The sequence below is a fragment of the Panthera onca genome, chromosome C1 (genome assembly GCF_046562875.1).
Source record: "Panthera onca isolate mPanOnc1 chromosome C1, mPanOnc1 haplotype 2, whole genome shotgun sequence".
NCBI lineage: Eukaryota > Metazoa > Chordata > Mammalia > Carnivora > Felidae > Panthera > Panthera onca.
The window spans coordinates 143,728,703-143,752,902 of NC_138346.1; the positions used below are offsets into that span (position 1 = coordinate 143,728,703).

The 24,200-nt window shown below is 37.9% G+C and overlaps 1 protein-coding gene and 1 long non-coding RNA gene across 6 annotated transcripts in view; one reads left to right on the forward strand and one right to left on the reverse strand.

Moving 5' to 3' along the window:
• BRDT (bromodomain testis associated) overlaps positions 1 to 22,093 on the reverse strand; it is an 80,863-nt gene extending 58,770 nt beyond the window's left edge. The window contains exons 1-6 of one of the 5 annotated variants that reach the window (XM_078451675.1): positions 21,846 to 22,090; positions 20,231 to 20,332; positions 10,735 to 10,875; positions 10,332 to 10,571; positions 9,407 to 9,544; positions 4,722 to 4,836 (exon numbers count right to left, since the gene is read on the reverse strand). In XM_078451675.1, coding sequence (XP_078307801.1) covers positions 4,722 to 4,836; positions 9,407 to 9,544; positions 10,332 to 10,520 — 442 coding nt within the window. In that variant the 5' untranslated portion in view covers positions 10,521 to 10,571; positions 10,735 to 10,875; positions 20,231 to 20,332; positions 21,846 to 22,090. Of the gene's footprint in view, positions 1 to 4,721; positions 4,837 to 9,406; positions 9,545 to 10,331; positions 10,572 to 10,734; positions 10,876 to 20,230; positions 20,333 to 20,426; positions 20,524 to 21,845 lie in introns of those variants that run through there. The other 4 variants (XM_078451677.1, XM_078451679.1, XM_078451676.1 and 1 more) reach the window with 4 other exon arrangements.
• Positions 22,094 to 22,137: 44 nt separating this feature from the next.
• Positions 22,138 to 24,200, forward strand: part of LOC132671328 (uncharacterized) — a 34,053-nt gene continuing 31,990 nt past the window's right edge. Inside the window, exon 1 of the long non-coding RNA XR_009607053.2 lies at positions 22,138 to 22,323. This is a non-coding gene — a long non-coding RNA (uncharacterized LOC132671328). The remainder of the gene's footprint in view (positions 22,324 to 24,200) is intronic.

Genomic DNA, 24,200 nt, shown 5'->3' on the forward strand with positions numbered 1-24,200 from the left:
CAAAACAATAGATATGAACATAATCTTCTTATCAATATATCCTTCAGATGACTCTGCCGAAGGAACCACTGTGTATGGTCTTCTGCCTTGTATGTTCCCAGAGAACACCAACCCTTAAGACATTTGGATCACATCGCTCTGAAATCTATCATTTCAAAAGTCCATCCTTGTATCCAGGTAACTCCATTCTTCAGACTATGAGACTAATGTGCTGCCCACTACACCAAGAGGGCTGCTACGGTAACTCCACTCTTCTAATCACTCGCACCATAAACCTTAGAGTCATCTTTGACTCCATGGTCGTTCAAACCCAATATCCCCATCCGTCAGCAAACTCTTTTGGCTCTATTTTCTTATCCAGAATCTGATTACAATTACAAGTGGTAATCACCCTGGTCCCAGGCATCAATTCTTAACTGGATTTCTACAGTAGTATCCTATGAGCCCTTCCTTCTTCTGCTTTTACATCCTGTAGTCTGTTCTCAAAATAGCCCTCGAAGTGATATTTTAAATTCAAATAAGACATGACACTTCTGTTCAATGCCCAATGACTTCTAATCTTTTCTTTTCAAATAAAAGCCAAAGTCCCTACAATGCCTTGTAGGGACCTGTGTCATCTCTCTACCTATGCTCCTCCCCCATGTCCCCACCTCTGCCCTCCTTCCAACTGCACTTCCTATCACTCCACCCCTTCACTAATTTCACTTAGCCTACTGGCCTACTGTCCTCAAATTTGGTAAGCATAAGCAGACAATTTGCTCTGCCTGTAAGGAGATAGCCTCATCAGCTTACTCCAACATTCCCTTCATGCCTTTGCTGAAATGTTACCTTCTCAAGCTACCCTATATAGAACAGCTTTCTCCTTCCACTCCCACCACTTTCTTATTCTCTTATTCTTATTTTTTTCTTTGCCCTTATCACATTTGACATAGAATATATAGATATCCCTGACCCTCCAAATTCTCAACAATATATTTTTTTGAATATATTTTAAGACAGGGCTGGTATTCCTCAATCTCTTATTTCTCATTACTCACTAACTAAAACTTAGGAACCAAAGAGACTGAGATAACCTCCTATCTTTTGATATTCCAACTGTGGCTCTTTGAACTCAGGAGCTAAACAGATACATATAATGAGAAATACTTACATTTACTTAATGTTACCAATTTCCTCAACAAAAACAAAAAGCTCTGTGAGGGGAAAGGAACTTTGTTTTGATCTCTACAATATCCCTTGTGCCTAATACAGTACTTGGGACATAAGAGGACTCAATGGATATTTATTGTATGCTTATTATGTATCAGGCCACCATTCTAGGTGCTCAGGCACAATAATGAACAAGATAGACAGTTTCTGTCCTTGTTGACCATATTGTCTAGTATAAGAAATAGAAAAAAAAAGTAATCAAATTGATTACAATTGATGCTAAGCACTAGAAAGGAAATAAGTGGGAGTACTGACAAAAGACAGAGACCTACTATAAAGAAGATAGCCAAAGAAGTCTCTTTGAAGAGGTATCAATTCAGATGTTACTGGAAAGAAGTAGCAGCCAGAGAATGGGGTGGCAGTAAAACTGTATTCCAAGACAATCAGTAGGGAAAACTTCAATGAGTGAGATGAAAGTAGTTCAGGATGAGAATAGAGAAATGGGCAAAGATTTAATCCCAAAAGGCCACGGTAGGAATTCAGACTTCATTTTAATATGAGAAGCTATAGAGGAGGTTTTAAGCAGGTTAATGATGTATTTTTATTTTTTGATGTATAGTTTATTTTTAAAAGACTGCCTTTGCAGGGCACCTGGGTGGCTCAATCAGTCAAGCGTCCGACTCTTGGTTTCAGCTCAGGTGATGATCTCGTGGCTCATGGGTTCAAGCCCCACATCAGACTCTGTGTTGAGGGTGGAGCCTGTTTATGATTCTCTCTCCCCTCCTCTCTACTCCTCCCCTGCTCATGCTCTCTCTCTCAAAATAAATAAACTTAAAAATAAATAAAAATAAAAGACTACTTTTGCTATTGTGTAGAGAACACAGAACAATCGAGATCACAGGGGCTAAGAAGATTGTAGCCCAAGTTAGTATTATTGCAAAAACAATCTTAGGATTGAATTCAAATGATTACTAATGAACAGAAGGGGAGAAAGAATCAAAGAAGGAAGGAATCAAGAACAACTTCTACTATTCTGGCTTGAATAACTGTTTATTAGTACCATTTTCTGTTATACAGAATAACCTAAGAAGTTCAGTGTTTAACTATAAGCAAGGTAAATGAAAGATGTGTATCTCTCATCCAAGTGGAAGACATCCATGTGGAAATGTCCAGTGACTTGAAGATAATAATTGGTTTCTCAGGGAGGACTGTGTTAGAGATATAGATTTGAGGATTAATAGCATACAGATGGAATTTAGAAAAAGGATACTAATATCAAGCCCTGAAAAGAAAACCCCAATACTTTAGAAATCGAATAGAAAAGAATAGGGGCACCAGGGTGGTTCAGTCAGTTAAGCGTCTGACTCTTGATTTCAGCTCAGGACATGATCTCATGGTTTGTGAGTTTGAGCTCCATGTCGAGCCCCATGCACTAAGAGTGCAAAGCCTGCTTGGGATTCTCTTTCTCCTTCTCTCTCTGCCCCTCCCCTACTCTCTCCCTCTCAAAAAAAAAAGTTTGTTTTCAGTATTTAGAAAAGAATGATAATGCCAAGAGGACTACAGAATGGGAAGTAAGCTCACACAACTAGAGTGTGCACAAAGAATAAAGGCATTTCAAGAAAGAGACAGTAGCCTTCTAAAGCAAATACTGATTAAGATCAAGTAAAATGAGAATAGAAAAATATTACTTAAATATTGTCACATGAAGACTGATCCAGCTCATGAAGGCAATGGCCCAAAGTGACAGGGAGAGAAAGGATCCTTTTAAAGACCTTTGCTCTAGCTGATCCCCCTGCCTGGAATGTTCTTCTTTGTTCAAATCTTAACTTCTTAATGAGGCCCACTCTAAACCCATCATGCTTGTTTGCCTCTCTTTTCCTACTACAATGTAAACTCCAAGATGGCAAAAGTTTTTGTTTTGTTTGATATATCTCAAGAACGCTGACCAGTGTGGTGGCACCTAAAAGTTACTCAAGTATTTCATCTATCAATTCAGTTTAATGTACTAAATTTAAATTTCTTCTTTGCCATAATGTATCAACACATAACTACATTATTTGGCTGTCATATGACAATTTCCCTACCACTGTGCATAAAAATGACATGACTCTGGCAGTAGAAAACTCCTAAAAAAAGTTATTTGGAAAGTCTACCAATCCATCAAGACCAAACTCAGCTTCTGTCACCACTAAAGCCTTCCCCAGCTTTGCCAGTGTGAATTTCTTACTCTTTTGGACTATAGCACATACTATGTGTAATTTCATCTGACATCTATTATAATGCATGTCTTATTTTTTTTAAAGTTTTATTTCTAACTAAAATGTAAATTGAAGCTGAGAGTTAGGTTGGTTATACATCTTTGTAACCATCACAATATGTGCATTTTAAGTGACAAACATCCAAATACATAATGACAGAAAAACAAAGTCAAAGAACTTTTGTCTGACGGAATCTTATGCTTTTAGCAATAATCTGAGCATCTGAAACAAGTAGCTACAACTTAACCACCAAGAAAGTATTAAATCTTTTTTTAAGGGAAGCATTCTAAAGATAAATAATTTTTACCATGCTTGATAATTTAAGTCAGCAATAATTATCACTTTGCTTTAACAATTTAAATGGCATACTGATATACTCTTGCAGAACCCTAGGCCATTTACTGTCAGACTTAAGAACAACCTTTTCCAAAGGTGAGAATCAAATAATAACTTTAATAAACAGTGAGTATCTCACAGGATTGGGTAAAGCTTTAAGCATGACCCATCTTAAAGATCTATCAACAACAAGGAAAAAAGCACACATTATTATCAATTAAAACAATCTTATAGTGGTATAAGTCTCCTATATCCCAGCCACTTAACTATATACTTTACTAACACAAAAGCTAAATATTTTCCTGATATTATACATGAAGAAACTAACATGGAATGGTGATTAAGAAACTTAGCCAAAATGTACACCTGCAGTGATCTAAAAATAAACCAACATTTCATCTATGACAACTTTGGTTAACCTCTACAATAAATCCAACTGAATACCTAAGATTAGTTTTGTAACTCCATATTTAAATATTATGATTATTAGCTGTAAAATATTTCCCTCTAAAGTTTGTTTGTTTGTTTGTATGTTTTGAATTAAAAGATAGGCGAATCCTCAGACACAACAGTAACATTTCATTCTTAGCTATGGGATCTTTGGTACAAGGAACATTGAAAAGTTTTGCCCTCTTATTAGTATAGCACAGATACAAGATCCACTAAAAATACTAATAAATTTATGGGGTGCTTACTATGTGAATGGCACTGTGCTATAGGAAATCTCAGACTCCAAGGCCATAAATCGAGACAATCCTCTCTAATCTTATATGATAGCCATCCTTGTTTTCAAAGTTTGCCTTACTGTTTAAATGGACACCTTATACCAATAAATAGGATATAGAAGGACTTCGGATTGCCTATCTCCTTTGAGGGATTTATTTAGTTCTAGTCATTATATTTATACATGCACAAGTACACATGCATATAATATAAAACACAGAGAAAGAAAGAAAACATAAACCTTTTCTGTCTTACCTTTCTTTATTCTTTCCTTACCACCTATAATTTGTTCTTCTTGTGGCATCTGAGATAATTTCTGCCTAAACAACTTCTCTAGAGCTTGTGCCATAAGAACAATGTCATCTCCAGGCTAGAAAATATATAAGATTACAACATGGTCAACAATTCAGGCTACCTTAGAGAAGAAGTGACACAGTACTCTTAGTATTTACTAAACAGTATTTATTGCTTCTAAATTAAGTTTAGAAAATAGTGCAGCGGCTCATATTTTAAATTCTAACAAGTCATGTTAGAATGTAACATGTAACTTCTAAAAATAACCCAGGTAGCCTTTATGAGTAATAGAGGATTACAATCCAACCAATCCTACTAATACAGAAAGGTTTTAGAAATTAAAATTTCTACCTCACAAATAAGTTAAAATATATTAATGGCTGTGCAAAGTACAAGACTTGACTTGATGTGATTGTTTTCAGTTAACTATAAGTGATAAAATGACACTGCAGAGCTAATTTAGTTTTTAAATCTTTTTTTAAAATTTATTCTGAGAGCATGTGTGCATGGGCGCAAGCTGGGAGGGACAAAGAGGCAGGGAGAGAAAGATTCCCAAACAGGCTCCACCCTCAGCAGAATCCCAGGGTGACCTGAGCCTGACCTGAGCCAAAATCAAGAGTTGGTCACTTAAATGACTGAGCCATCCAGCCGCCCCTTTTTTTTCTTTCAGTTTTTAAATCTTAACTACCTGCTTGGAAGTCTTCTACTTGCTTTACTCACTACTGATAAAAAGCCTAAAGCAGAGAACACTGACTTCGAGTTAGGTATATCAGGAAAATTACTGAACTTCATTTTAATATGTTAAATGTAGGGGCGCCTGGGTGGCGCAGTCGGTTAAGCGTCCGACTTCAGCCAGGTCACGATCTCGCGGTCCGTGAGTTCGAGCCCCGCGTCAGGCTCCGGGCTGATGGCTCGGAGCCTGGAGCCTGTTTCCGATTCTGTGTCTCCCTCTCTCTTTGCCCCTCCCCCGTTCATGCTCTGTCTCTCTCTGTCCCAAAAATAAATAAAAAACGTTGAAAAAAAAAATTAAAAAAAATGTAAAAATACACTTGACATTGTTAAAATGAAGTTTCCAATGGCACTTTCAGAATACCATTAGTTCTGATTTTTTTTAAAAATTCATATTGACTAAGAGTCTTAAATTTTTTATTTTTATTATTTTATTTATTTTTAATTTTATTTTTAATTTTTTAAAATTTACATCCAAATTAGTTAACATATAGTGCAACAACGATTTCAGGAGTAGATTCCTTAATGCCCCTTACCCATTTAGCCCATCCCCCCTCCCATAACCCCTCCAGTAACCCTCAGTTTGTTCTCCATATTTAAGATTCTCTTATGTTTTGTCCCCCTCCCTGTTTTCATATTTTTATTTCCCTTCCCTTATGTTCATCTGTTTTGTCTCTTAAAGTCCTCATAGGAGTGAAATCATATGATTTTTGTCTTTCTCTGACTAATTTCACTTAGCATAATACCCTCCAGTTCCATCCACGTAGTTGCAAATGGCAAGATTTCATTGTTTTTGATTGCCGAGTAATACTCCATTGTGTGTATGTGTGTGTGTGTGTGTGTGTGTGTGTGTGTGTATATAGTATACACACACACACACACACACACACACACACATACATATATGCCACATCTTCTTTATCCATTCATCCACCGATGGACATTTGGGCTCTTACCATACTTTGGCTATTGTTGATAGTACTGCTATAAACATGGGATGCATGTGTCCCTTCGAAACAGCATACCTGTATCCCATGGATAAATGCCTAGTAGTGCAATTGCTGGGTCATAGGGTAGTTCTATTTTTAGTTTTTTGAGGAGCCTCCATATTGTTTTCCAGAGTGGCTGCACCAGCTTGCACTGCCACCAACAATGCAAAAGAGATCCTCTTTCTCCGTGTCCTCGCCAACATCTGTTGTTGCCTGAGTTGTTAATGCTAGCCGTTCTGGCAGGTGTAAGGTGGTGTCTCATTGTGGTTTTGATTTGTATTTCCCTGATGATGAGTGATGTTGAGCATTTTTTCATGTGTTGGTTGGCCATCTGGATGTCTTCCTTGGAGAAGTGTCTATTCATGTCTTTTGCCCATTTCTTCACCGCATTATTTGTTTCTTGGGTGTTGAGTTTGTTAAGTTCTTTATAGATTTTGGATACTAACCCTTTATCTGATATGTCATTTGCAAATATCTTCTCCCATTCTGTCGGTTGCCTTTTAGTTTTGCTGATTGTTTCCTTTGCTGTGCAGAAGCTTTTTATTTTGATGAGGTCCCAGTAGTTCATTTTTGCTTTTGTTTCCCTTGCCTCCAGAGATGTGTTGAGTAAGAAGTTGCTGTGGCCAAGATCAAAGAGGTTTTTGTCTGCTTTCTCCTTGAGGATTTTGATGGCTTCCTGTCTTACATTGAGGTCTTTCATCCATTTTGAGTTTATTTTTGTGTATGGTGTAAGAAAGTGGTCTAGTTTCATTCTTCTTCATGTTGCCGTCTAATTATCCCAGCACCATTTGCTAAAGAGACTGTTTTTATTCCATTGGATATTCTTTCCTGCTTTGTCAAAGATTAGTTGGCCATACATTTGTGGGTCCAATTCTGGGTTCTCTATTCTGTTCAATTGATCTGAGTGTCTGTTCTTGTGCCAGTACCATACTGTCTTGATGATTACAGCTTTGTAGTATAGCTTGAAGTCTGGGATTGTGATGCCTCCTGCTTTGGTTTTCTTTTTCAAGATCGCTTTGGCTATTCGGGATCTTTTCTGGTTCCATAAAAATTTTAGGATTATTTTTTCTAGCTCTGTGAAAAATGCTGGTTTGATAGGGATTGCATTGAATATGTAGATTGCTTTGGGTAGTATTGACATTTTAACAATATTTGTTCTTTCTATCCAGGAGCATGGAATCTTTTTCCATTTTTTTGTGACTTCTTCAATTTCTTTCATAAGCTTTCTATAGTTTTCAGTGTATAGATTTTTCATCTCTTTGGTTGGATTTATTCCTAGTATTTTATGGGTTTTGGTGCAACTCTAAATGGGATCGATTCCTTGATTTCTCTTTCTATCGCTTCATTGTTGGTGTATACGAATGCAACTGATTTCTGTGCGTTGATTTTATATCTTGCGACTTTGCTGAATTCATGGATCAGTTCTAGCATGTTTTTGGTGGAATCTTTTGGGTTTTCCATATAGAGTATCATGTCATCTGCGAAGAGTGAAAGTTTGACCTCCTCCTGGCCGATTTGGATGCCTTTTATTTGTGTTTTCTGATTGCAGAGACTAAGACTTCCAATACTATGTTGAATAACAGTGGTGAGAGTGGACATCCCTGTCTTGTTCCTGACCTTAGGGGAAAGCTCTTAGTTTTTCCCCATTGAGGATATTAGCATTGGGTTATTCATATATGGCTTTTATGATCTCGAGGTATACTCCTTCTATCCCTACTTTCTTGATGGTTTTTATCAAGAAAGGATGCTGTATTTTGTCAAATGTTTTCTCTGCATCTATTGAGAGGATCATATGGTTCTTGTTAAGAGTCTTAAATTTAAGGTGGCACTGATAGTTTGGGAACCAAATTTCTATTACATTTCAGCATCACTAGTGATTTTGAGTAAATGGGATGCAAGTTTTAAAATATTTAGATATGGAACAGTTTAAAAAGGATGCAGTGTTCTAGGAAACAGGAATACTATATGGAGAAAAAGCTTAATACACAAATCCAGTTTTACAGATGAAAGCAAAAGTGAAAATTAGGGTCAAAATGTCCACATACAGTATCAGACAAGCTAATGCATCAACACAAATGCAAACATTTCTACTGGAATAGAACACAGTATCTTTAGGTTAACTTGTCATGTCATGAAGTTTAGATGTACGTAATTTGTTTGAATCCATACCATGAACATTTAACTTAGATTGGTTTATCATTTATAACTGAAATGGCAGAAGTATGGTAAAGAACACATAAATGATACTTTATTCACAGAAACCAGCTATCATTGGCATTTTGGCTCAGGTTATGTTCCCATGGTCTGTGAGATCAAGTCCCACGTTGGGCTCTGCACTGACAAGGTAGAGTCAGCTTGGGAATTTCTCCCTCCCTCTCTTCCCCCCTCCCATTCACACACATGCTCCCTCTCTTTCCAAATAAATAAATAAACATTTCAAAAAATGAAAAAAAAGAAAACAAAAACCATTACAGGTATTCAGGCAAAATTATGGCAAATAGATCGTGAAAAAATATCGATACATGAAAATTATGAAATCCAGCAAAAAAAAACACCCCTATCCTTAAAAATATGTAAAATACCCCAGGGGCGCCTGGGTGGCTCAGTCGGTTAAGCGTCCGACTTCGGCTCAGGTCATGATCTCGCGGTCCGTGAGTTCGAGCCCCGCGTCGGGCTCTGTGCTGACAGCTCAGAGCCTGGAGCCTGTTTCAGATTCTGTGTCTCCCTCTCTCTGACCCTCCCCCATTCATGCTCTGTCTCTCTCTGTTTCAAAAATAAATAAACGTTAAAAAAACATTTTTTTAAATAAAAAAAATATGTAAAATACCCCAAATCAAGGTATGAAAACTGAAATCAGCACACTTTTTATGCACATCCTCTATATGTAAGACCAAAAAAATAATCAAGTATAACATAAACCTTACATACCTTGTTGTATAAATAGCAATTTGAGAACATTATGTTGAAGTCTTCTATACACTCTGAAGCCTTCATATAATATTTATGTTCTAAGCGCTTCTTAATTGTATTTAAATCCATTGGGGTTTTTATAATGGTGTAATAATCCTGTGGTTTTCATGAAAAAATTCTAAATGTTAGTAGTAAGAACAAATACAACTATTGGTACACAAAGAAATTTAAGAAGCTATATACGTGTAACTAGAAAGAGCAATTGATTACCTTTAAAAGGCTATAATCTAGAAAACAAAACTTTTGTGATGAGAAACAAAGCTGACTGCCATGGCATTTTTCTTCAGAGAAAAAAATAAACAACAAATAAGACTAACAAAGACAAGAGCATAAGAGTAGAACTATCCTGGAAAATAAAAAGTGAAAGGCATGAAGAAAAACCTAGAATTTATGAAGTATGACAGACCCAGAGTATAATCCCAGTGCCATGGTTTACTACTTAACAAATTACTTAACCATTCTGTTACCAGATGGCTAAAAATTCCTAACAGAAGACCTAAAATTGAATTCTATGTATGATGCCTCTAAGTCTTATGTATGATGCTTCTAAGACAAAAGTGTCAAGAGCAACTTCATGGAGAAGGTGACATTCATGACAACCTTGCATCAAAAGGTCAAACGACACATTCAAAAAAAAGTCAAGTGACACATTCTATAACAAGAAAGCATTAACTATAATTTACTACAAACTGTTAAAATAAGAATTAATGCTTAGAAAAATGAGCTTTGTCATTTAAAAAAATGCTCATTCAGAAATTCTTCAGTGGTACGGAATAAATTGTCTTTATTAAAGATATTTTATAATATTAAAGACTAGTTTATTTCTTTTAGAGATTTATGGGATTTTTCTTTTATAGCTAACATAATCATAGGACACACTTACAGGCAACTTTAGTTTCACAGCATCGACAGGCTGCTGAAAAGGCCAGGAAAAATTATGCCTCCATAAAGCCTTCAGGACAACTTTTTGTAGATACTGCAGTTGATTTGTCAATCGCCCATTTTTCTTAGTATTTATATATTCTGGTGGTGGAGGGTTAACAATTGCTGTTTGTCGACTTGACAGAGACATTCTTAACTGCGTCAAACACTGATATTACAATGTTGTCTACAAATACACGTCCTTAAAACACAAATACAAAACTAAGTTACTTTCAAAGCACATTTAATATAGTTTCTATAGGAACTAAAAAGGGTTAAAGAGTGGTATTATATTTTGCAGTACATCATGATTAAGACAAAAAAAGCCAAATGATAAATGAATCCATTTTTACACAAATACAAACCTTTTTCTATGTAAGTACTAAGAGTTCTTTCATTATGTATGCCTTAGTTTTGGATGATTTAAGGTATTTAAAATTTCACAGTATTTCTTCTGCCTTTCTAAAACACAAACTGAGGTCTTAACAGGAAAAGTCTGTAAGTTCCTGGTAAAAAAGAATTAACAGGAATGTTTATAGTTACTCTACAATTATTAATTCAGTAAAAGAAGAAAGGCAAAATAAAGGATTTTTCTGGCTAATTTAAGTGATTTATTTTTTTTAAGTAGGCTCCATGCCCACGTGGGGCTTGAATTCATGACCCTGAGATCAAGAGTCACATGCTCCAACAGAGTGAACCAGCCAGGCACCCCTAAAGTGTGCCTTTTAAAACCTATTAGAAAGAAATATGACACATATTAAAATGCTAGTCTTTAGTGCATATTACTATATCTAAAGTAAAACTTCGTATTTCAGTAAGACAATATCTAAAATTCCTACACAGCATTATTACTTTAAGGATAAAAGAGCAAAGGTACTACGAAGTACATCAATGAAACAAAAAGCGAGTTTAAATAAATTGTCCATTTTTTTAGAACAGTGTTAGATTTAGCCAGTGTATTTGTTTGCACTAAAGCAGTGTTAGTTAGGGGCACCTGCATGGCTCAGTCGGTTGAGCGTTCGACTTCAGCTCGGGTCATGATCTCACAGTTCATGGGTTCGAGCCCCGCATCAGGCTCTGTGCTGACTGCTTGCTCAGAACCTGGAGCCTGCTTTGGATTCTGTGTCTCCCTCTCTCTCTGCCCCTCCCCCACTCACACTTTGTCTCACTGTTCCTCAAAAATAAATGTAAAAAAAAAAAAATTAAAGCAGTGTTAGTTCTCAACCACGTATTAATCACTTCTGGATCTTTTAAAAGAAATTATAATACATAAAATTTACCATTTTAACTATTTTCAAGTGTACAGTTCAGTGGTATTAAGTATATTCATTTTTGAGCAACTAATCTTTAGAACCTTTTCATCTTGCAAAACTGAAACTCTATACCTATTAAATAATTCTCTCTTCACCCCAGCCCCTGGCAACCACCAACCTGTTTCTACGAATTTAACTACTCTAGGTATCTAAGTGGAATCATATAATATTTGTCTTAGTATAATGTCCTCAAGATTAATCTATATTGTAGCATGTCAGAACTTCCTTCATTTTATAAAGTTCAATATTTAATTATCTGTATATGTCACATTCTGTGTATCCATTCATTTCATCGACACTTGGTTAGCTTCCACCTCTCGGCTATTATGAATACTGCTGTAAACATGGGTGTATAGTTATCTCTTCAAGACCCTGCCTTCATTTCTTATGGATACACCCCAGAAATGCAGAAGTGAGAATTGCTGGACCACATGGTAACTGTTTTTTTTGAGGAGTCCCATACTGTTTTCCATAGCACCAGCAATATTTTACATTCCCATCAACAGTCTACAGGGTTCCAATTTTCTCCACCTCCTCACAACGCTTTTATTTAATTTTATTTTATTTAAAAAAAAAATTTTTTTTTAACGTTTATTTATTTTTGAGACAGAGAGAGACAGAACATGAATGGGGGAGGGGCAGAGAGAGGGAGACACAGAATCGGAAGCAGGCTCCAGGCTCTGAGCCATCAGCCCAGAGCCCGACACGGGGCTCGAACCCACGGAGTGCGAGATCGTGACCTGAACCGAAGTCGGACGCTCAACCAACTGAGCCACCCAGGTGCCCCTAATTTTATTTTTTTAATTACCAGCCATTATAATGGATGTGAGGTGTTGTGGATCATTTTAAAAATACCAACGACAAATGCCCAGGCCCCTTGGAGACAGGGCTTGCAAATCAGTTTACTCTTTACATATCCCCGGTGCTTGTGATGTATAGCCAGGATTAAGAATCACTACACTGAAGTGAATTAACTTGGAGGCGATTAACAATCTTATAATTTATTTCACTTCATTACACTCTTCTCATGTCATACAAATGTGAACTTTTTTTAAAATTTTTTATTTTTTTTTTAATGTTTTTATTTTTGTGAGAGACAGCATAAGCTGGGGAGGGGCAGAGAGGGAGACACAAAATGTGAAGTAGACTCCAGGCTCTGAGCTGTCAGCAGAGCCTGACACAGGGCTCGAACTTGTGAACCACGAGATCATACCTGAGCTGAAGTCAGAGGCTTAACTGACTTAGCCACCCGGGTGCCCATGGACTACAACCATTAATGTTATTAACAAAGGGGATAGTCTAGTGTTACAACTGAAACTGGTTCTGTTTTGCAATTATTTAAAGTTAACCTATCTTTGGAGTGTCCCAATTACTAGACCCTCTTCTTCACACAGATAACCACTAAGATAACTTCTTTCCCATAGATTAAATTGTGACTGCTTTTGACCTTTACATAAATGTAGTATTATTTACTATGTATTACACTGCATATGGCCTTTCATCAATATCATGTTTATGAGATTTATCTGTTATTTGTTCATCTTCATTGCTGTATAGTATATTATGATTGAATTGGACTATACAATCAATCCAACTCATCTTGCAACTTTTGGGTTGCTTACAGTGTCTGACATCTTTGTACATGCTATGAACATGCTTGTGGTGAATATGCACATACATTATTTTGGGTATAAACTCAGAAGTGAAAATGTTGGGTCATAAGTTTTGTGTATTCAACTTTAGGAGATACCAGATTTCAAAAATGTACCAATTTATAGGAGCAGCAGTTTGAGAATCCCACTTATTCCGTATCCTTGTTAATATTTAGGGTTAGCAGGGTGCCTGGGTGTCTCAGTTGGTTGAGCCTCTTTGACTCTTGTCATGAGCTCATGGTTTGTGGGTTCCAGCCCGCATCTGGTTCTGCATAAGCAGTGAGGAGCCTGCTTGTCTCCCTCTCTCTGCCCCTCCCCTGCGTGCTCTTTCTCAAAAAATAAATAAAAACACAAAAAAAATTGTTTCAATTAAAAAAAAATTATCAGTGCGTTCCATTTTAGCCATTCTGGTGAGCGTATGATGGGATCTCACTGTGATTTTTATATTTCACTGAGGATTCATGATATGAAAAACCTGTTTAATGTCTATTGACCACATGAATATCTTCTTTGTCAATCACCTGCTGAAGTGTCCTACCCATTTTTCTATTTGGTTGTCTGCTATTATCTTACTGATTTTTAGTTCTTCATATAGTCTGAATACAAAACCTTTGTTATGTGTGGTCCAAGTATTTCTCCATGCTTTTCCTTCACAACGTCATTTTAAATAGGCATTTAAAAAAAAAATTTTTGTTTTATTTATTTTTGAGAAAGACAGAACATAAGTGGGGGAGGGGCAGAGAGAGAGACACAATCCAAAGTAGGCTCCAGGCTCCAAGGTGTCAGCACACAGCCCGATTCGGGGCTCGAACTCACATACCGTGAGATCATGACCTGATCCAAAGTCAGACACTTACCCAACTGAGTCACCCAGGCACCCCATAAATAGGCATTCTTGTCTGCAATGTTAATCCATCAGCTATTACTGTTTTGCCACTACCTTGTTTATCTACTGGTTTACTACCTGTCTCCCAAACCCTCTCTCCTGCTTTGTTTGTATTGCTATAGGACAGACTGAGGTCTTGTTTGACTAATGCCTAGGACAGAGACTACAGAGGCTGAATTAAAGTGTTCAGATTCAGTTTTATGTTAGAGATAGAGAAGATGTGACTTTTTATATAGGGAGAAATAGGGAAAGAAATCAAGAATGTTCTACTTTTGGGGCACCTAGGTGGCTCAGTCTGTTAAGCATCCAACTTTACCTCAGGTCATGATCTCATGACTTGGGAATTCAGGCCCTGTGTAGGACTCTGTGGACAGCTCAGAGCCTGGAGCCTGCTTCAGATTGTGTCTCCCTGTCTCTCTGTCCCTCCCCTTCCCATGCTCTGTCTCTCTCTCTCAAAATAAACATTAAATTAAAAAAAATTTTTTTAAAGAATGTTTTACTTTTAAGTCTTGTTGCTCAGGAATCTGCCTTAAAAAATAGATGAATGAATGACTTAATGAATTCTTATCAGTTAAAAAAATGCCTTTTCCAAACCTGTTCCCCTCATCAAAACCTCAACTCCACTATACCCTTTTGCAAAGGATCTCAGTTTATAAGAGAAACCCTTTATTTAAAAAAAATTTTAACATTTATTTTTGAAAGACAAAGACAGAGCACTAGTGGGGGAGGGGCCGAGAGAGAGGGGGACAGACAGAATCTGAAGCAGGCTCCAGGCTCTGAGTTATCAGCAGAGCCCGATGTGGGGCTCGAACCCACGAACCGAACCGTTAGATCATGACCTGAGCCGAAGTTGGATGCTTAACCAACTGAACCACCCTGGTGTCCCGAAGAGACACCCTTTAAAAATTAATTTCCCTTGACTTCTTTTACTTCCTGTTCTATTTCCTCTTACTTCATAAGTGCCTCCCCTTTTCCATGAAGATCTTTCCCCTTTTCCAGAATCCTATTATTTCATTAACAATTCCTTCATTTCTGCTATTGTAGGTTCCTTTTTAAATTAGGTTTAAGAAAGTTTTCCTCTAAAGATTATACAATACATAATTATATTTCCTGCTCTTAAGACTATATTTTCTATAGTCTTATTTGTAATTAAGTCTTATTTGTAATTTGCCTTTACAAATTAGTTATTTATAATTAATTTCTGCTAGTATTTATGTCTGTAGATATGCTCTAGTCAGCCTTAAATTTTTTCCTTAAAAACACCTTTTCACACAAAAACCTGCACACAGTTGTTTATAGCAGCTTTATTAAAACTTTGCCAAAACTTGGAAGCAACCAAGATGTCCTGCAGAAGGAGAATGGATAAACTGGGAAACATCCAGAAAACGGAAGGTTATTTAGCGCTAAAAATAAAAGAACTATCAAGCCATGAAAAGACATGGAGGAATCTTAAATGCATATTAAGCAAAATAAGCCAATCTGAAAAGGCTACATACATACTGTATGATTCCAACTATGAGATTCTGTAAAAGGCAAACTATGGAGACAGCAAAAAGATCAATGGTTACCAGGAGTTGGGGAGAGGGAAGGAGAAAAAGATGGAGAGCACAGAGGATTTTTAGGGCAGTGAAAAGACTTCATATTAGATCATAATGATGGATAAATGCCATTATACATTTGCCCAAACCCTCAGAATGTACAACACCAAGAGTGAACTCTAAAGCAAACAAGGACTTTGGGTGATAATGAGCTACCATTGTAGGTTCATCTACATATTTTGCCAAAAATATCTAACAATCTTTTAGATTTAATTTTCATGTAACAAAATTAAAGGGTTAGGGCATCTGGGTAGCTTAGTGGGTTGAGCACCTGACTCTGTTTCGGCTCTGGTCAGGATCTCACGGTTTGTGATTTGGAGCCCCATGTCAGGCTCTGCGCTGACAGTGCAGAGCCTGCTTGGGATTCTCTCTCTCCCACTCAAAATGAAATAAATAAACTTAAAAAAAAAATTAAAAGGCTAGAGCTGCACTGTCCAATATAACAACCTTTAGCCACATGGAAGTATTTAAGTTCAAATTAACCAAAATTTCCTAAGTCAAAAACTCATCCACATTTCAAATGCTCAATAGCCATAAGTTATAAGTCTATTGGCTACTATATGGGACAATGCAGCTATAAAACATTGCTATCACTGCAGGAAAGTTCTGTGGTACAGTGCTAGAAAAAAAATGAAACAAAACCATTAAGAAAACAGACAAATGTAGAATATATAATATTCTATAAGACAAATGACCTAAAACAAATAAAAAAAGACAAATGGTCTATCTTTTATAAAAAGATTATAAAAGAAAATGTCTGAAGACATAACAGAACTCAATTTTATCATCCTAGATCAAATACTGGTTTGAGATCAACTATTAAATATATTTTGGGGACAACTAGGGAAAATTATGGAATTGTTCATTTTGACAGGTTTGAGAATACATTATGATAGATATGAGAATAGTATAGTGATTATGTAAGAGAAGTGTTTAAATGTATGCTCAAAAAATTTGATGTGAATAACAACATTAAAATAGGTTCTAAATGATTTGGGAGAAAAACCTATATACACAAGCAAACAGGGCAAAATATTGACAATTGTTGGTAGATATACAGGTGTTCTTGGTCTATTTTTTCTATATATTAGAAATTTTAAGCAATAAACTTATGGTACACTGTGGCTGAAGGCTGCAAATGGACTGATCATGAACAAGAGCTCTGATTTATCATTGGGCAAAAGAATAGTTAATTATTTCCTTTATAAAATATTCTTTGTAATTACCCCAGTCTTTCTTTTAAATGTATTTTAATCTTCCATTTCTTATTAAAAAATTTTAGTTTTTTAATGTTTATTTATTTTTGAAAGATAGGGAGGGAGGGAGAGAGAGGGAGAAAAAGGGAGAGAGAGAGAGACAGAAAGGGAGACAGAACCCAAAGCAGGCTCCAGGCCCTGAGCTGTCAGCACAGAGCCTGACATGGGGCTCGAACTGACAAACTGTGAGATCATGACCTGAGCCAAAGTCAGACGCTTGACTGAGTAACCCAGGCACCCCCTTATCTAAAAAAATTTTTAAAGGAGTTGTGGTGGGGGCACCTGGGTGGCTCAGTCAGTTAAGTGTCTGACTTCAGCTCAGGTCATGATCTCACAGTTTGTGAGTTCAAGCCCCGCGTTGGGCTCTATGCTGACAGCTTAGAGCCTAGAGCCTGCTTTGGATTCTGTGTCTCCCTCTCTCTCTCTGCCCCTCCCCTGCTCATGCTGTGTGTCTGTCTCAAAAATAAAACATTAAAAAAATTTTTTTAAGGAGTTGTGGTGTTTTATATTTGGCAAATTTCTGTTAACTGACACGATTCTACTTTCTCTAAAGCCTTTTATTATTAATCCTAATAATTTTATTATTAATTTTTATTAGAAAATGTTCTCAGTAATAGAAAACAAAATGCCAGCATAATAGTTCAGCAACACAAACCCCCAAAAGATTTTCACCTTATTTGATATAATGGTAGGTTCTAATCAGCTCAAAGGTGTCACTTACTTATACTCCAACATGATTAAACTATGGAGTTACAAGTATACTGCCAAATATACATAACCTGTAGCCTCTCTTATCTCTGTGAAAGTTCACTGTTGTTTCCAATGTTCATGGTGAGTTGTCATTTTATTATTGTTTCTGCTTTCAGACACTTTTTATCCATGGAAAGACAGTGAAGGCAAATGAAATCTTATCTCTTAAGAATTCATCTCTTAAGAATTCAGTGTTATATAACAACCACCACTGACAATTGCACAAAGACAATGTAACAAATTCTGAAAAGTTCTGGTTTACTTTGATGAAGATAATCACACAATTAGTATCACTTTGTCAGATCATTCTATGGTTCCATGAAGAAATTGGCTGAAAATCAGATGTTTATTTTATTTTATTTTCTATTTTAGAGAAAGAGCACATGCAAGCAGGGGAGAGGGACAGAGAGAGAGAATCCCAAGCAGGCCCCACACTCAGCACAGAGCCCAATGCAAGGCTTCATCCTATGATCCTGGGACCGTGACCTGAGCTGAAATCAAGAGACACTCAACTGAGCCACCCAGCTGCCCTGAAAATCAGACCTGTTTTGTTCACTTAATAGCTCATTATAAAATAATCTTTTGAGTTTTGGGAAAATTCTTAAGGATTATATACTATTTATAGACTTCATTAAAAAATGAGTTTATTTGAATTTTAACATCCACGTGGCATACAAAGTTTCCTTTCCCATTCTTGTTCCTTAGCCAACGAGGACCCCTCCTTACTGTTAGCAGTTTCTTGTGCATCCTTTTAGAAACTTTTTTACACTTAATTCATATTAGAAATGGTCCCAGGGCAGCTCCATTTTTAAGTTTATTTATTTTGAGAAAGAGAGAGAGAGGAAGAGGCAGAAAGAGAGGGAGAGAGAGAATCCCAAGCAGGTTCCACACTATCAGTGCAGAGCTTGATGTAGGGCTTCACCTCACAAACCATGAGATCATGACCTGAACAGAGATCGAGTCACTTGCTTAACCAAATGAGCCTCCAAGTACCCCCAGTCCCTCTATTTTTAATGGCTTCCCATTAAATATATATAATGTTGCAATCAATATCCTCATAAATACATCATTGCTTACATCTGCCAATACCTATTAGAGATATATATATTTTTTTGGCCTGGCCTTTGGATATATTTCTATTAATGATTTTTAGGACAACACTTTTACATATTGCTATATGTTTAATTGCCGTTGAGAGATTCTAATTTATATCTCTACCAACATACAAGAATAAAAATTTAAACTTCTAAGAAACAAAAGTCTTTGAAGCGGTTGTGAATATTCCAGTCATTCCTGACAAAAGTTATAAACCAAGCCAAAGGTTTCCTGAAATGCACAAATAAGCTAAAACATGTTTCCAAAATGTTACAAGAAACATACAAGTTCACCTCAAATTCAATGTAGGCACAGACATATCAGGAAGAGTCTGATCTCTTTGGCAAAAACCAACTTCTTGAGTTTGCCAAGAAAAAAATGTTTACAAAATTCTTCAATTATTACCACCTCAGTGGTGCAAGTATTAAATTGTATTGCGCTATATGCTTACTGAAGTCTCAAGGAATTGAGCTGATTGAAAAACAAAATAATTGGGTGCCTGGGTGGCTCGGTCGGTTAAGCATTCGACTTTGGCTTAGGTCATGATCTCATGGTCTGAGTTCGAGCCCCATGTCGGGCTCTGTGCTGACCACTCAGAGCCTGGAGCCTGTTTCGGATTCTGTGTCTCCCTCTGTCTCTGACCCTCCCCCGTTCATGCTCTGTCTCTCTCTGTCTCAAAAATAAATAAACGTTAAAAAAAATTTTTTTTTTTTTAAAAAGCAGCCAAACTGTTTAAAAAAAAAAAAAGAAAAACAAAATAATGTAAATTAATATATTTTGAGCCTCAATTTTGGATGGAATTGAACTTTGAGGTTTTGAATAAAGATTGTTCAAAAACATCTTCCATCATTTCAATAAATAGCACAGAATAAGTTATTCTGCTGTGTGGTGGTACTTCTGGTTGAACTTCATGGTAGATTTTACACATGCAGGGAAGCAGTACAGCAAGGAACTCAAGAGTTTGGATTCTGAATACCACGTGGTTCCAGGGCTCAGAAAGGTCAAAGGCAATCCACCCAGTGTGAGCTCACATAGGGACTCCAAATCCTGCCTCATCAAATGAGCAGTCTCCAATTCAAGGGAGAAAATGGTTTCTTCAAATTAAAATCAGGCTTCACTTAAAGTCAAACAAATAATTTCTAGAAAATGTATACTCTTCACAATGATTCAATCTTCTCGTCTACTCCTTTCATTCTAGAAATGGGACACCTTCCCTGTCTAGAACTTGGTTCCCAGGTACTCTACATAATGAGATAACAACAGTCCTTGATCTCTCTTGCTTGTATCATCAACATTTCTATACTAGCTTACCCTCCATATACACTTTCTCAAGTCTCCTTAAAAATTCTTCTCGATCTTATTGTCTCCTTGAAGCCTCAATCTTCTCTCTTCTGTACCTCACACCGGAGCATCCTAAAAAATGACACTGTTTTTACTCCCCACCTCACACTCAATTCTGTCCCAGCCATGCCTCTAAAATTCCCCCTACACTAAGGCTAATACTTACCATACTTAGTTGTTAAATGGATTCTTTTTGAGTTACATCTTACTTGACCTCTCAGCAATATCTGTCACTAGACTATCTTGACTCTCTTGAAATTCTTATCTGGTTTCCAGGATACCACTATTTTCTTTTCCAGATTCTATTTGTTCTTTTATTACATACTTATAAAGCACCTACAATGGTGCCAAGCACTGAACTAGGAATTGAGGATACAGTCTCTTTATAGAGACTTACAAATAGGTAATTACAACAGGATACTGATAATTACTGCTTTGACAGAGATAGGAACTGGGTGATATGGGAACAAATGGAGTCAGGCTGGAAATCCAGAGGATGTTATCTCCTTCATTATCTCATTTTCTGCTAACTTATTAATATCCTCCAGCGTTCTTCCCTTGCTCTTTGGGTTTTTTTTTTTTTTTAAACTCCATCTACACACTCCCTGACTCTGGTATATAAATTTACATATTCTGAGTACATAGGGTATTTCTATTTTCGATCCCCCAAACCACTTTTTTTGTTCAATCACTTGTTACTCCCACCTGAATTGATACAAAGGTGAGGTTGTGATTTTTGTTCAGTAATTTACAACCACACTGTTCAACCCACTGCTGTTCATGATATACACATATATAACCCCCCTTGCCTGTCTCATTAGACTCATGTTGCTACTATCCCAATCCCCAACCTGCATAAGCCACACCCAAAAATTTACACTTCTTCACTGACCCCCGGCCCCCACTTTGTGCTCACACCTGTCCATGGTTTTGAAATTTTTCCCCTGCTTACCAGAGCTCCTCCCATCACTCTTTAGGCTAATTTCTATCTGTCTTTCAAGACCCAGCTCATTTATCACTTCTACCCAGATACCTCCCCCATCCCCTTCTACCCACTCGGGTCCTTCCCACGGGTCCCAAAGCACCACGTAGATACTTGTAGATACTTCATCTGAATTCTTAACGTAAGCCAGTGCCTTGAGGTTAGGTGAGCCTGACCTGCCGCACTCAACAGAGGATTAATTAAGCATGTTAAGAGCTTAATAATGTTAAACGAATAAATAAAGGAATAAATCAAGGCTGGGGATCTTCCTGTCCCAAACGATGATACCCAGGATGAACAATAAAATGCCAGCAACAGCTAAAGCTCCGTACTTTCTTCTGGACACCCAAAACTACAGTACATCCAGAGACCCACCAATCCTAGGCCTAAGAGCTGCACAAAGACCAGGAATGTTTTTCAAGAGTTGGGAGTAGGCGGTTGTGTAACCGGAACGTCACCCCCTCGCCCTAACCTCCTTCTTCCCACCCCTTCTTTGCAAAAAATGCCAAAGCTTTTAAGAGGAAGGTCCCCAGTTTTTAAAAGGGTCCACTGGGGCAACAAGCTTGCAGTTGGTAAGCCAAAGAAAAGCAACTGGCAGCTCACCTGGGCAGCAACGCACGCACGGGTATGGCCTCCCCAACTGCCTCGCCAGTCGCAGTGTTGATGGGGGAGGGGAGAAGAGAAAAAAACGGTTGTTTCCTACTCAGGGTCCCGCCGAGGGCCCGGATCCCAAAGCAATGCTCCAGGTAGAGGCTCTGTCACCTTTGGTGAAAAAGACCTTATCTGATCGTCCCCTCCAGCTTGCACAAGATGAAGCGGTGCGAGGTAGCAGTCCTTCACCGACCGTCGCCGCCAGCTCTCGCCCTAATGGCGGCGGCCACTAGCCGGCAGCGACAGGCGCCTTTATGGGAGACCTGCTGCAGGCGGCCCGCCCATTGGCCTGAGCGTGTCACGTGGCCACGCCTGGAGCCCGGCGGCGGGTAAAGTGCGCTAGGTATCAGCTCCGCAGTCCGGCTTTCGCCGAGGTTCAAGGTCTTTCACCCTGGGAGTGCACGTTTGTTGAGCCTTTACTGAATGCCAGGTATGGTGCAAAGAGCTGGGGGTTTAGGAGAAGGAGTGCCACCCAATAGTTTATCATTAAAACAATTTAATGCATTAGACCTGTGTTGTTTTGGGGGGAGGGGGTCCTGAGTTTTGGCTTGCATTGTTTTCGTCGTTTTCGTACTTTTCTCCAGTTCCCCCCAAAGTTCCCATCTCTTGCACGTAGTGAATGCTCAGTATTAGCAGGTGAGGTGGGAGCCCACATGAGCTCATTGGTTTTAAAATGGCACTTAAGAGTATTTTAAAGACAGCTGCTTGAAGAGAGTGATTTAAGATTTTGAGAGTCTTGGCGACTAACTCCTTTTTATTTGTGGACGTGTATTAGAAGAGTGTATTTAACACCGAAGAGTCAATACCGTAGCGTATACTTGGTTTAGATTTGATGTTTGTGTTCTTGTTTTTGTTGTTTAAACCCTTATTAGGTAGGAAAAAGATTGGAACTAGGGTGTGATCTAGGTATAGACCTAGGGTGTGACCTTTATGCTGGGAAAGGCCTAAGGGAAGTCAAAGGAAGTAAAAGCCAGGAATGACCTGTGCAAATCTTGTTCAGCTGTCAACTTTTTGGCTCTCCTCCTGAGAACCAATATAAGGGAGAAGCGCATAGTCCACACTCCAGTGATCTTTTAAAAAGCTAAATCTCATTTTGTTAACACCCTTAAAACCTTTCAATTACTGCCCATTACTTTTAAGATAAATATCAAAACCTTTTAGATGAACTACAAGAGGGGGCACCTGGGTGGCTCAGTGGGTTAAGCATGCGATTCTTGATTTTGCTGCAGGTCATGATCTCACAGGCTCAGGTCCAGATCTCACATCGGAGCCCAGGCATTGGGCTGTGTGCTGATGGCCTCAGGGCCTGCTTGGGATTCTGTCTTTCCTTCTTTCTCTGTCCCCCTCCCCCACCCCATGCACACACGGGCTCTCTTTCAAAATAAATAAACTTAAAAAAGAAATGCTACAAGGCCTACATGAATTCTCTATCTCCAGCTCCAACCACCCCACCAACAGTTCCCGTATTTCCAGCCACACTGACCTTTTAGTTCTTCCCAGTACCCTATTACTCTCTCCTCCCTTTCTTCCCCCTCTCCCCCCAGGGCTTCTACGATGGTTTCTTCTCTCTACTCCCATCCTACCCTCAGGTCTCAGCTCAGTCATTTCCTCAAGGAGGCCTCCACTAGATTGGTCTTCCTATTATACACTCTCATTACAACCATATTACATAGCACCCATTACAATTGTAATTATACAGCCAGGCAAATAGTTAATGTCTATTTTCCCCACTACACAGTAAGCACCATGAATGCAAAGTATCAAAAGTCAGAGTGTATTATCATTAAGTACATTATCCTTTGATCCTGCCAAGTTTTAAGGACTGTGACAAATCAGATTTGAATTAAAGGTGGGGGAGGTAGTGAGGGGGACAGTGACAAAAACAGATTTGAGTTTTTTAAAGAAACTTAAAATGGTTGTAAAATGGAGAATCTGGAGAATGGGTTTATTTGGGAGGTAGACTCCCAAAGATTTGCTGTTAGAGTGGATGTAAAGATGATATGGTGTTTCTGGCTTGAGCATTTGGAGGAAGGCACCATTTACTGGAAAGGGGATTGTAGGAGGGGAGCAAGTTTGGGGGAGGAGGAAGATAATGAGTGCAGTTTTGAACATGAATTTAGGGTGCCCATAAAATATCTGGATAGAGGTTTTGAATGGTGAGTTTATTATACAGCTCAAAATTCAGTCTAAGTTAAAGATGGGAGAGGAAGGCAGGAAAGAAGTTACAAGAGTAAAATAGTTTTGAATATTTTTGAATAGTTTTGAAATAATGTTTATGGAGAACAGGAGAAAAAATTGACTGGGAAA